The sequence below is a fragment of the Condylura cristata genome, unplaced genomic scaffold (assembly GCF_000260355.1).
Source record: "Condylura cristata isolate star-nosed mole 26May11 unplaced genomic scaffold, ConCri1.0 scaffold00001, whole genome shotgun sequence".
NCBI lineage: Eukaryota > Metazoa > Chordata > Mammalia > Eulipotyphla > Talpidae > Condylura > Condylura cristata.
The window spans coordinates 74,438,971-74,453,040 of NW_004567102.1; the positions used below are offsets into that span (position 1 = coordinate 74,438,971).

Below are 14,070 nucleotides of genomic sequence, written 5' to 3' on the forward strand. Positions count from 1 at the left end.
ACTCAGAGTCAATATAAAATTTGTGGCAAATATTTCCATTGAGTGACAATACAACTTTTCCAAATGTTAACAAACTATTCAAAACAAAAGAAAGCAACAATTGAGTGATGGAATAGTGGATTCAAGAATCATGGTTATAAAACTCATCTTTCTCACATAACTGTGTAATATTCTAAGTTTCTTAATATTCCTGAGCCTGAATTGCTAACCTACAAGCAAATATAATAACAAGACATATTTCTGAGTTGGATTTACCTGAGACAGTAAAGCCTAAATTAAAGGCACAAGCGATATGTATATGTGATCAAAAATTTTTGTAAAACTTGCAAAATTGTATAGTTTTAAGTTGTATCATTCTCAAGTTATATATATAACTTCTTACCCTACTTTAGAGATAATGATGATTAAATTAGATAACTTGTGTAAAACTTTAGGATTTTCATACAACATAGAAAATACTTGAATAATAGGCATCATCATAATTATCAACAATCAGATAATTTGTTTGGGTTTGTTTTTCCCATTGCTACATATGATTGAGAATTTCATATCTTAAATATCACAGACAGGACATGATTGTCTAAAAAGGTAATTAGTATACTAAGTTTTAGATTCAGAATAATTAGAAAGAGAACTGGCATGAAGTATGATAATCCAAACATTGGACTTACTGATGCATACTTAAGAAGGGATAGTTTCTAGAATTCCGTCAACATCATCTTTTCATTTTGGTAAAAAATCCAAGACAGTTATTCAGAGAAAACTGTGACATCAAGAAGGATAAACTTTGCCTTATCAGATGGATGCTGCAAAAGAATAAATTATTGAACTCACTACAGTTATACAAATCTTGTCATATTTACACAGAATTATCTAATGAATACACAGATGACCATATCAACTTGGGAGTCAGTTTTATAGTCTGTAACATTTGATACATATTTTATAATTGCAATGAAAATCATAATCATATATCTACTTTGCTATTCATAGTACAAATATTAAGCCTTTTAAACACATCCCTAAGAGTTCAGATATTTGCTAATTCTATAAACTATTACTAATCATGTAAAGAATCACAATAAAAATGATTGATATATAATTAAACCCCACCTTCTGAACTTTCTATTTTTTTTTTCCAAACAAAGGAAATAGATACGTGCACTAGTTATGAATAAAATTCACCAGGAAAATATGACTTGTATTCAAATACTGAGAGAATGAATATTATACTTGCTGAATCATTTAGTCACACAGGAATTTATTTCATGCTTCAAGATAAAACAAATTTAAGATAAATATGCGAGAGTTGACACTAGCAACAGTTTAACTCCTGAAGCAATATTGATTTATATACATATAGGCTTGCTTTTCAAGTCATTTGTAATGTGAACAATAACTGTATTTTAACGTCAAGTCCTGGACAGAGAAAAAAGTTAACTTGGATTGTTTTCCCTTTTCTGAGTCAATATCATGACAGGAATTAGCTGCGCAATAGTAATGTAAATGAGAAAAGTGTCTAATTTTGCTCTGTTCAATGAAGATAGTAAAGTAAATCCTTTCCAGGTGATGACTTGAAGGGTCAAAGTCACAGTGCCATTTCCTGCTTCATGCTGTGTCCATTCAGCAGTACAGAATTGGTCACCACATTTTTGGTATTGCTTTTCAGAGATGTCATCCGCACTGCAGAAGAGCTGAGAAGGTAGCTGGGTGATCTCTCTTGATAGGTCTTCCTCCCACAACAGAGCTGACTATTGAAATGCCTCCTGAAGCTTTCGCTGAGTAGATAAAGAGCAAATGGATTGACACAAGAATTGCAAAAGCTTAAAACTCGGGCAATTAAGGTGACAATCATGTGGCCTAGAGATGAATCGATCTCATTATAGTTGAAAGACCGATACAAGTAGAGGATGTGATTTGGAAACCAACAGAAGACAAAGCAGCCCACAAAGACCAGCACAATTTTAGCCAAGCGTTTTCGTGTTTCCATCTGCAAATATAAGGAAATAGTGGTGTTGGTCAAAGGGAAAAAGAAGCCAGTCACTTCTGAAAGGTATGGTATGGTATGAAAGGGACTAGAACTTAGCACAAGATGCAAGTGCATTCAAAACTACAAAACTCATTTTCCTCATCAAACTAATGGTTTTAGCAGTTTGATGAATGCTGTTTTGATCACTGCACTATTTTCATTTAAAAATGTAAGACTGCATGATAAACTATTAATATATATCACCATGTAAAATGGTGATCTTTAAAAAAGCCCTAAATTTTATTTTCCTTTTGCTTAAATTCTTATACATTCACTACAGATATAAATCGCTTCTGTTTGCATTAAATCCATTGAATTTATGAAGCATGGAATGTATTCAAGTTTAGACTGTATTTTAAATCATGGTATTATAAATAGAAAAAATATCCAAAATAGGGAATGAGTATTTTCAACCTTACTTCACAGAAAGGAGACTGAGATTTTAAACTCCTAACTCACATAAATCTAAAGCATCTTAGTTTACTATCAATTCTATAAATATTACTATGTTGGGTTACCTTTAAAATTAAAAATATATAATTTTATTTTTCATAAGCTTCACATACTTGCACAAACTGTTTTATAGGAAATCTTCAAAAATGTGATAAACAGACAAAATTCAAATAATAAACATTGATGTTTTTCATTTTAAACATCTTTAATTTTCAATTAGCATATAGCATCAGTAGGAAAAATTATAAAGTTGAATTAGACCAACACTTATGCAGCAACATGTCTTTTGCTCATTTCTCACTCATTTTGTTATCCTCTCTCCAGAGTCTTGCATTCTGGGATCTAACGAAACCCCAACCTCAGAGCCTAAGCCATGTCCCATCCCCCATGCATAATTCACCCAGATTTTTTGTCATCTTCTGTGACTAATGGGAGAGGAGGCAGTAACTAAATTAATTTGTACTCAAAATAGTGACTGCTTTCTGGTTTATTATACTGTTCTTTGGGTAAATACTTGCAAATAACAAAAAAACTTCAAAGACATTACTTCCTAATGGCCTCTGTCCCAGATAACAGGTAAGCTGAGTCTCAGTGGGCCTTCACGGAGCTCTGACATTGCCACATATTAATGACCTGATCACATCCCTTCCAGGTGAAGCTAATGCATGTCCCAGAAAACCTCTGGCTGTTCTAATCATCTGTGATAGTAAGAGCACTTTAAATAGAGAGGAAAAACAAGTGCATCTAACTAGCAGACTTTCAACACACTCCTACCAAGCTTACCTGTTTTTTGGTATGTTCATTGTATTCACCAGGAAGATTATGTGCACTTTTAATTAAGGTCTTTGCAATATGGTAATAATAACCGCTAATAATAGCAAGTGGTATGAGGAAATAGACCAAGAAGATGAGCACTGAGTGAATTTTTGGGTGCAATTCATCTTCCTGAGGGTAGGGGATACATGCTGTGAAGCTGCCATTTTCCGAGCTTCTGATGCCAGCCACTTCCGAAAACACAGCCTCAGGAACTGCCAAGAGCACGGAGACCACCCAGATACCCACAGCCTTCACGCAGGTCCACAGCACCGCTCCCGATTTCTGGATGTCCATGGGGTTGACGATGGCCCTGTACCTGGGAAGACAGTGTGGCTCACATTACTCCGGGGTGGGGGGGGGGGGGGAGGGTGAAGCAATGGAAGGCGGGGTTGGCAGAAGGGAGAAAGGGAGGGGGAAGGGTGGGTAAGAGAAAACTTGTCAGTTCCACAATTTCGGCAATTCGCTTGCTTACCTTTCACAAGCTCTATTTCTAACTCTACACGTTTTGCAATTATCATTTATGGGATATTTTTATTTAAATGCTTATATTTAAAAAATATTTATCATAACCGTAACTACTATAACATACAAAGCACATGATGTAAAAAATGTCCATAAAATAATATCAGATTCTGCCTTGATGCTCTTATGTAGTTTCTAAACCTAAGGGCTACTTTTTTAAAAGAAATTAATAAATACTACAGACTGAGATTTTTCTCCAAAATCCAGTCATTCGATATGAAAATAGACTAACATTCTGTCTTTATAGTTGAAATGTGTTTAATGTCATGAAACTATAAGATCTTCCTCCCACCTCACACCATTATAGAAGTGAAAGAACCACACTCCAGGATAAAACTCAGCTACACACATTAAATAAGCTGATGGTGAGGACAAACCAAAATTGAATATAAACTTCAAATTATTTGAATGTCTCAAAGATTTTCATATTACAATATTCCTAGGTTACCAGGACACAAAGTGGAGTGCTTTACAAATCATCTGAGAAAGATATCTCTAAAGAAGAACTAGAAAATAACCAAAAAGTACTATCCATGTATTAAAAATCAACAAATAGATACATTTCTTCCTTAATTCTTGTTTTGAATCTATAATATCAGTGAAGTCTAAATTTAATGTAAATTTAATTAAACTTAATAATTTGGCAAAATATATCATGGATGTTAGATAATTTTTTAACTCATATGTAGATATCACAATGTCTTAAAATTGCCATCTCTATACAATAGAAACAATACAAACAGGTTGAGCATTTTTATTTGCTCTTTACCAGAAAATGACCACTTTGTTTTTAAACCATTAATGTGCTTACAGTAAATGACAGCAGAGTTTCAAAAGAACAACAACAAGCCTTGCTGATGAAGGCAGAAAGTTACAACTGGCTAGTCTGTAACTAAAGGTTACACATGGCAGCTTATTTAATGTGTGTAGTTACACATCTTCCTTAATTTTACAATAGGCTGGTTTTGCTCTGCACTTCAATGCCTGTTTTCTGATGGTTAACTACATGCAGAATAAACACAGATTTATCATTGAGTCATTTGTCATCTTGACACATGAGTGATACTGTAGGAGTCTTTATACAACAAACCACAGTTTGAAAATGCTTTCACATTAATCATTTCATTTCACAAAATATGTGGTAGAACTGAGTAATGGTCCCATTTTACAGAAAAATGCATCAAGATTAAGGGATTGAATGATGTTCAAATGATCACAGAGATTTGGATCCTGGATTTATACCCACGTGACTACATCTCCTACAAAGTCCATATTTTTCAACAATAGCATTTTTGCATGCAATGTAATTGAAAGTATAAAATTCTTCATTTATTCTACTCATTTTTAGACATTCCTTGTACTTTCATTTTTTGTAAAAGATTTATTTATTTATGCATACAAGAGCTGGGGTACAGGCCAGAGGTGCAAGGTGAGAGGATTCGCCAAAGACAGAGAGGGGAACAGAACAGGAGGATCCACTGAAATGCACTGCTGAGGGGAACCGTGGGCTAGACAGAAGAGGTCTGCCACACATGTGTGTCACCTCCCCAGCAAGGAATGAAACTGGAACTCATGCTTCAGTGGCTGAGGATAGCTTCATAGTGGTGAACTTTAACCCATTGTGCCACCAGGAAGAGCCCTTCCTAGTATTTTTAAAGTCAATAGTTATTTTTCCCACTACCTCCAGTGAGAAGAGCCCAAATCAAAAAGACTGGACACAACAAGTGTTGGTGAGTGTGGAGAGAGAAAGGAATCCTAGCACCTGGTTGGAGAGGATGTAGGACTGGTCCAGCCCCTGTGAGAAAAATTGTGGAGTTTTCACAAAGTATTAAAAATAGCTCCATCTGGGCATCGCTGGTGGTAAGAGCCTAACGTCTCAGCACTATCAAGCTGTATCCAGCCATTGCAGCATGAGCTCAATTCCTGACCAGGGAGCTGACCCCACATGGCATAGCAGACTCTCCTGTCTTGCCTGCTGCTCCCCTCAGCAGTGTATTTCAGTGGATCTACCTGTTGTGCTCCCCACTATGTCTCTGGTGAATCCTCTCACCTCCCTGCACCACTAGCCTACCACCAGCTCTTATATGTATAAGTAAATAAATCTTTAAAAAATAAAATAAAATGTGCTTCTTACCCACACTTTAATTTTAGTTAAACTAAAATCATCAAGTTGCTAATTTTCAAAATAAGACTTCCAATTTTTCACAAAAGGTAAGAAGAAAGTAAAGGTCTACTCTGGATATTGAAAATATACATGAGGAAAAAGAATCAAAATTTCTGACAAATAGGTAAATCAAATGAAGTGCTCGGGAGATGCAAAAGCTTGATGTTTGTTCCTGCTCTCCATGAATCTGAACTGGATTAAAAAAAAAAATACTACAAGGGACCTCAATAAATCAAAGATAATAATAAAGAGTGGGCTATGAACCTAATGGCACTGAATATTTTGTACCAAAATAATTAAAACAAGTTAAGAGCTCATTAAGGTTGAACATAGCAATCTTTGGATCATGAGTTTAAAATGATAATAACTTGGGTGACATGGATACCAAGGAGGATAAAGCAACAACATCAAACAACAAAGTCAGGAATTTAATGAAGACGCATTTCCATTTTAATTGAAAAGAAACAAATGAACTTTCAAAATATCAGGTTGTCAGTATATTTGGAGTGTGGGTGGAGTTCTTCAAAGAGCTGAAAATAATCTGTTAACTGAATAAATTACTGTCCAAATCCTACATTGATTCAAAAGTAAAAATGGTGACAGAATACAAATATAGTGTATAACCATTTGTCTGGTACTAAATATCAGAGCAACCTTTTCCAGAAGAGAGATTCAACTACACTTATATGATGTCAGGTTTCTCAGAAATGTGATAAACAAATAAGTACCACCTAAAACATTTTAGGTAAGAACTTGCTTAGAGTAAGAAAATAAAAATGCAATTACAGTTAGGAAAGACCTCAGAAATTAGTTCTCTCTCCTGAGCATTTGAAAAGACCAAGGTAAATTTTAATTTTTTTCTGAAACACACAAGTAAGACCTGTGTGGCTGATGGTAACTAACAGTGAGGAAGGTGTTGAACATCACTGGCTTCCAGGTTCAGCCAGAACAGAATGACCTGTATTTCAACACATCACAGCAAAAGACTGATAGGCACATTCTCAGATTTTTTGTTTGTTTGTTTGTTTGTTTGTTTGTTTAATTTATTAATTTATTTGTACAGAACTGGGGTACAGGCCAGAGATGCGGAGGGTGAGAGGATTCACCAGAGACAGAGCGGGGAGCAGAACCGGCAGACTGAGGAAATACACTGCTGAGGGGAGCAGCGGGGCCATCAGGAGAGGTCTGCGGTGGCATGTGGTCACCTCCGGGGCTGGTGATGGAGCTCATGCGGAAGTGGCTTAAGCTTCTTTGTGCTGTGCTTTAACCCGCTGAGCCACCAGGGAGGGCCCCACATTCTCAGGTTTTAATTCCCACTGAGAAGTGGACAAAATGGAGTCAACATAAATTATTAAACAAGAGAGTTGTCTGAGCTGTAATGCCATGGGATAGTGTGGCAGGAGAGCTGAATTGGGCATCCAGTTGCCTCACCAGTTCCCAGTGCTCCTTTTCCTCTTTGGCTCATCTCTGCTCAACACTAGGGGAAGTACTATGCTCTATTAAAGGTCCCTCAGTTCTCAGTGAAAGACGTTATTTTTATTTTGCACTTGGGACTCTGTCTTACGCTCATGTGCTTTGTGCCGTTTCATCATTTTCTCCAGCTGGACCACTTGGACATAACAGATGCAGGGTTAGCACCCAGATGCCATAAATCCCAGCCTGGTGCATTCCCTCCTCCCCACCCCTGCCTTATTCTAGTGTGTTCCAAAGGTTTCAGAACAAGGTGGATGAATAGATCTTCAAAAACGATAAAGCAATGTATAAATTATGGCAATGCTGTGAATATTGTGAGAATTATACAACACTCTCTAGGTCAGTGTCTAAGGAATAGGAAAAAGAACTAAGCTAAGGGTATTTGAGATTAATGATTAAAATATACTTAATGCAAAAAAAAGTATACTTAATGAATTAGAGTCAGTAATCATTTTCATTTACAAGAAACTTTCAAAATAAAATTTAATAAGTACAGATTATAATTTATCATAGTTCTATGGCTATCTAAAAATAATTATACACTTGATATGTAAAGGAAATTTTCCTTTTTCTATTGTTAGTTAGACAGAGCACAGAAAAACTGACTCATACTTTGTGAAAGTGTGGGTCATCTTTATCTGAGAACCAAATAGAGCCTACTACTTCCCTCAGTGCTGCGAAGAGGTAAAAAAATATAAGAAGGTCACCTAATAATCTTCAACTTTCATTTTCCCTGTAACTGATTTTCCTTTCTTGCTTAGTCCTATAACAGGGTGCTTATCTTTGTTTTTGGTCAAGCCTAAATTCTTTTGGAGCACATTGAAGTTAAATAAGTTATCACTTTGGTCATATGGTTTTTCTGTAGGTGAGTATGTACTTCTTTTTTTTTCTTTTTAATGCATACCGAAATGAGATACAGGCAAGAGGATTCACTAGAAACAGAATGGGGAGTAGAACAGGCAGATTGACAAAGTACACTGCTGAGGGGAGTAGCCGACAAGACAGGAGAGGTCTGCTGTACCATGTGGATCTCCTCCAGGGCAGGGATTGAACTCCCACTGAAGCAGCCACGGCTTGGCTTCACAGTGCAGTGCTCCAACCACTATGCCACCAGGGAGGGCCAGTGAGTATGCATTTCTTTTCAAGTAGATGTGGCCAGTGTGAACTCTCCACGAAAGCTAAGAAGCACACTCTGAGAATTAATTTCAGCACCCAGCTTTGTGCTGAAGACAACTTAGTGACACCTGCTATGGACCAAAGAAAAAAGCCTCCCTAATTAGGCTACTCAGTTAACCTGTATCTGTGCTTTAGTGGAGCATTTTGGTGAGAAACCAGCAAATGAGATCATGGCATTCCCACTTACACTGGGCAAAGTGGTAAGAAGCTTTACAAGGTCTAGGGAGTGTTAGAGTTCAGGTCTACGTTAAATCTGTTTCAATACTTTAACAAAAGATAACATGTATTTGGCCCTCCCTGGTGGCGCAGCGGGTTAAAGCACAGCACTGAGAAGCTTAAGCCACTTCCGCATGAGTTTGATCCCCGCCTGCCCTGGAGGTGACCACATGGCCTGGCAGACCTCTCCTGACCCACCTGCTGCTCCCCTCAGCAGTGTACTTCGTGAATCTGCCTGTTCTGCTCCCCACTTTGTTCCTGGTAAATCCTCTCACCCTCCGCATCTCTGCCTGTACGCAGTTCTGTATGAATAAATAAATAAATCTTTAAAAAAAAAAAAGATAACACGTGTTTGCTTTGGTTTAATATCCAAATTATATTAACAATTCAAGATTTTACTAACTAGCAAACAAAAGCATGATATTATTAAACACTAGCACTTTTATAAGACCATCTAATATTATGTTTGATTCAATCCAGAAGTTGACTACTTAGTATCAGGAAAACATGACAAGGTATCACACCTTTATTAATTATATTTTTATTTTATACATTTTTTATGTTTTATGTATAAATGTACTTTAGCTGGCAGTTATATAAAAAACAGAGTAAAGGACTGATTATCTACTTTTGTATTTGTAAATATATAAAATTTATAGTTTAGGGCTTAGCACTAGGAATCTGTGGGGAATTTTTCCCACAAAAGAAAAAGGAAATTCTATTCCTAAGAATGATTTGCCTTTTAATTATGAGCTTTTAGAGGCCAGTCTTCAGGAATCAAGCAAATATTTAAGTTTGGAAATGCAGCTACTCCAATAGGCTGAGAGAAAAAAATCTATGACATCAACCATCAACAAAGTATTACCTATGGGACTCCACTATCTGGTATCACAGCACAGTCTAACAGTGGAGAGTGTAAGGGGTGTGTGTGTGTGTGTGTGTGTGTGTGTGTGTGTGAGCAAGGAAGAAAAAGGAAATAGTACTTTTTCAAAATAGAAACCAAAACAATACATCAAGGAAAGGTAGCTATTAAACGGAGAGCACCTGTATCACCATTTTATATCGCGTATCAGCTATAGCCGCTTCCTCTCCTCCCCTGCTTCTAGCCTCTGAGATACTTGAGCAGGAGACACAAGCAATCACTGCTGAGGACACATCAGGTGAAACTCTTCCAAAGAGTTTGGAAAGTCAGCAATTAATAATCACAACTGCCAAAGAGGTTTCACCATACCACCCTTCATTCATGTCAAACAAGATATGCAGGCATTATGGAGTCATAAACATTGTGTCCCTATCTCAGGCTCTGCTCTCCAATAGGGCTGTCACAGTGAAAGATATACTCTCCAATTTATAGTGGGGTGTGTTTTACAAATTCTAGTTATCTCCTATATTACTATGTTACTATATTACTAGTATTTTTTTTCTATATTACTAGTTTACAGCTCTTTATCTTTATTTTCTTAAAGATGCAGTAGTGATCTCATGAAATATGTGATTTCACAAAGAATGGAATTGATATTTAAAACTGTAATAACTGAGTGGATTGATTAGCTTTTTTCCTTTTGTTATATTTACTATGTAATTTTTTTTTAAGATTTATTTATTTATGCTTACAGAACTGGGGTACAAGCCAGAGGTGTGGTGGTTGACAGGATTCACCAGAGACAGAGTGGGGAGCAGAACAGGCAGATCAACAAAGTACACTACTGAGGGGAGCAGCGGGCAGGTCAGGAGAGATTTGCTGCGCTATGTGGGTCACCTCTCTGGCCAGGGATGGAACTCATGTTGAAGAGGCTGCAGCTAGCTTCATAGTGTTGTGCTTTAATCCTTTGCACCATAAGGGAGAGCCCTGATCTATCTAATGTAATGAGTCAATTTTTGCCAAAAAAAAAAATCCTTTTCCACTCTGTGTGCTTTGTTTTAAATTGTTTAGTCTGCCATTAAATAGGAAAAACATTAGTAATTTCTTATGCCTAGGGAAGTAATGTGGCTTAATATTAAAGACTGACGGTTTTTAAACTGTTTTCAAATGCTGGTTCCATCATGTGAAATCATGAAAATGTTGCTTAATTTCAAGACTTCTTATCTTGCTTCATTTTAAAATAGTAAAAATAGTAGTGCCGACTTCATATGTTGTGAGGATAATAAACATACAAAAGAAAGAAAGAAAGAAAAAACCAGCACCATGCTAAGTGCAGCTAACCATGTACTTGCTTCCATATCCACAGAAATCAAAATATTTGGTAGCACAAAGTTTCAAAAGATCAAGAACTATCCAACACTTGATAACCAAGTTCTCTGGAAGAAAATATAAACATAATCAATATGTAATAAGGCATCCCTAGCCCATTTTAAGTGAATATTGGAATGTGTTGTAAATTTAATCACCAATGAGTCCCTACTCCTTCATTTTTATTTTTAAAGCACACTGCTGAACATGAGTAACCTCTGGACTCAGTAGGAGAGACAATGCAGCTTTCTTTAACTCTATTATTAGAAAACCCATGTGAACCTAAAAAGTGGATTATATATCCACAAAGAAAATTGGTAATTATATGAGGAATAGAATTTTCTATGACCTTGAAAGAGGCAACTCTCCTTTGTGGCTTCAGGACAATGGATTGAGGAAGTTAATATGAAATAAACTTAAGTTGTACGTCTTGCAAATGAACACTTTAAAAGTTAAAACATAAAGATAGTAATTTTAACTATCATAGTGATATCTATTCACTAAGTTACATTCTAAATCATTAAGTTGATTTTTTTTTAACTTTCTAATTAAAATGGGTCCCATAAAGAAGATCAGTTTAGAAATCACATTTTGATTGTGGAATGCAAAGAAAACATTTTAAAAGACAACTGAAATGATCCCATATAAACATAGTGAGGTGCATAATTTACCCAACACCCAATTATATAGGAATATGGTCTTAGAGAAGACATTATATAAACTGAAAAAGTCAATATTACACAGTTTTAGAAAGACAATGGCTCTGAACTCTCCTACTAAATATTGTTTTGTCTTTAATAAAATTAACCCATCAATGCCAGAATAATGCACACACCAAAGTTACAATGGATATATTTTCATTAACAACTTAATGTGTAAAGTAAAGGACAGTAAACACCACCTCAGTATTCCAAATTAAATTGTTTATCTGAACAGGTTAAGTCAATACTCCACCCCAAAGGGAATTACAACACAGCCCCAAGCAGTGATGCTTAATTGAACATTTGAGTCGCAATTGGTATGCAGGCATCCCCTGAGGCTTAACTGCCCCCAAAGCAAGAGTGTAAAAAGCCTGGAGTAGAGAGAATCCCCACCCAGCTGGATTGTCCTTTCAGCTCTGCCTGCCCTGCTGGGGGCCTTGACATGCTGGAGCTTAAATACTCTCACCTGGAAAATGACACAGTTGAACTAGTTCTACCTACAAGGCAGAATAATGGATACTTCCCAACCTTAAAATAAATAAAAAGTAGGTTCTGATAGCAAAGATATATTTTTACAATATTGTGTTAAGATACCAAAATTTAGTACCTACATTTTTGGGGGGAGTGGTGTGAAGGAGAGGTAATCACTTGGCTTGAGGTATTAGAGAGCAAGAAGAATGTGTCATCTTTCTGAAGAATTTTTATAATTCTGTTGTTTTGTTTTGTTCTGCTCAAATAAATAGCATGATTTGGTTGATAAATGCAAATGCTATTTTCCCTTAGTGGGGAGAAAAATTCAAAATCAAACAGTTCTGTAACATTAAGAAAGACATTCTTACCTCTCAGATCTTTAGACTATTGAACAAGGAAACTGCACGTCTGAAACCCAAAATACAAGATAAGTGCATTCTGTCTTCGTGTTTTATAACTTTTCTGTGAAATGGATAAGAAAGATCCCGAAGTGTGTGGCAATAATGATAAGAAACTTTAAGTGACTTTTCAAACTAATGAATTTTAATTATTTTTAAAATACCTTTGTTATGTTTTCAAGGGCGGGCACATTTCAGCCCATTTTGAATCCGATCATTCTAACACTCAGAAGCGCCCCCACCCCGCCCACCCCTCCCACCCCGACCTTCCTTTTCCTCTCCTTCCCTAGGTGCACTCTCTTCCCTCATCTCTCTGCACCACTTTTCCTTACCGGTCAGCACTGAGGGCAGTAAGCGTGAACACAGAAACCCCCACGGAAGTGAGCTGGATGGCCGGGATCAATTTGCAGGCCACCTTCCCGAACATCCACTCGTCGAAGAAGAAGCGCGAGGCGTCCACTGGGACGCAGGTGAGCAGCAGCAGCACGTCTCCCGCGGCCAGGTTAGAGATGAAGATGTTGGGGACGCTCCTCATGGTGCTGTTGGTGATGAAGATCTTCACCAGCAGGATGTTCCCCAGCAAGCCCACTGTAATGATGAACAGGTACAGGATGGGGATCACACAGCGGATCACCAGCTCCGCGGTGGTCCCGTCTGGTGCAGGCAGGAAATCCCTTTCGGACACCGCGGAGATTAAACCGCTCTGATTCGTGCTCACAGCCTGGTAGAGGTTGGAAAGCGTCTTAGGGGGCATGATCTCCCTTGCAGGAGAGTCCACTGGAGTTTTCATGCGCCCAAGTGTTCTGAAAAGCGCAACTCGCTGGAATTGGGCGTAATCAATTTCTCCTCTTGCAGGACAGTTTACAGCCCGCGAGGAACACGTCACCCCGCCACACCTTGAGCCCTAGTACAGGTCCGGGTGAGAAGTCCGTTTCCCGCTGCAGAACGTGCTTCACTTCTAGAAGGGGCACATTGGCTCCTGGTGCTTATTAGTTAAAGAAAAGGGAGGGAAAAGCAATATAATTGCGTCTTTGTTCCAGGCTTCAATGATTTGTTCTCGCCTGTAACTAACTGGTAACAGTCCTGTTGTGAACAAAAATATAGCCGTCTGGGATTAATCAGAATACCTGCATTTATTGTTCTCTGGGAGGAGAGCAAGTCAAGCGTCTCTGTCCTGTGAGCCGAAGCTGAAACCTTCGGAACTTGTTAGGGGGCAGCTGGCACTTTGCTGGTCCCACAGCTTTGCTCTTGTTTCTGCAGTTTCTGTTGCATTGCGTGCAATTGGAGGGAATCTGAGTCCTCTCTCCCACACACTGAGTCCTTATATGCATCTATCTTTATCAGCCTCTAGCAGAAGTTCCAAACAAGAAAACCCCTCAAGAACCTATGAGGATTTAGGGGCTGAGCTGGCAAGTCTCTGA

At 37.6% G+C, this 14,070-nt stretch overlaps 1 protein-coding gene across 1 annotated transcript; it reads right to left on the reverse strand.

Moving 5' to 3' along the window:
- Positions 1–1,552: 1,552 nt before the first annotated feature.
- On the reverse strand, positions 1,553–13,529 carry NMBR (neuromedin B receptor). Its single transcript, XM_004673900.1, has 3 exons — positions 12,982–13,529; positions 3,266–3,614; positions 1,553–1,990 (listed from the first exon to the last, which is right to left on the reverse strand). Exons 1-3 carry the CDS (start codon positions 13,437–13,439, stop codon positions 1,589–1,591), a joined length of 1,209 nt encoding a protein of 402 aa, XP_004673957.1. The 5' UTR covers positions 13,440–13,529; the 3' UTR covers positions 1,553–1,588.
- Positions 13,530–14,070: the final 541 nt, after the last annotated feature.

Bases quoted from the DNA above. Each gene is read 5' to 3' on its own strand.
- NMBR (XM_004673900.1), bottom strand. From the start codon at position 13,439: ATGAAAACTCCAGTGGACTCTCCTGCAAGGGAGATCATGCCCCCTAAG. The intron at 3,615-12,981 runs GTAAGGAAAAGT...CTGTCTTCCCAG, and splicing joins ACTGCCCTCAGTGCTGACCG to GTACAGGGCCATCGTCAACC. The intron at 1,991-3,265 runs GTAAGCTTGGTA...TTATATTTGCAG, and splicing joins ATGAACATACCAAAAAACAG to ATGGAAACACGAAAACGCTT.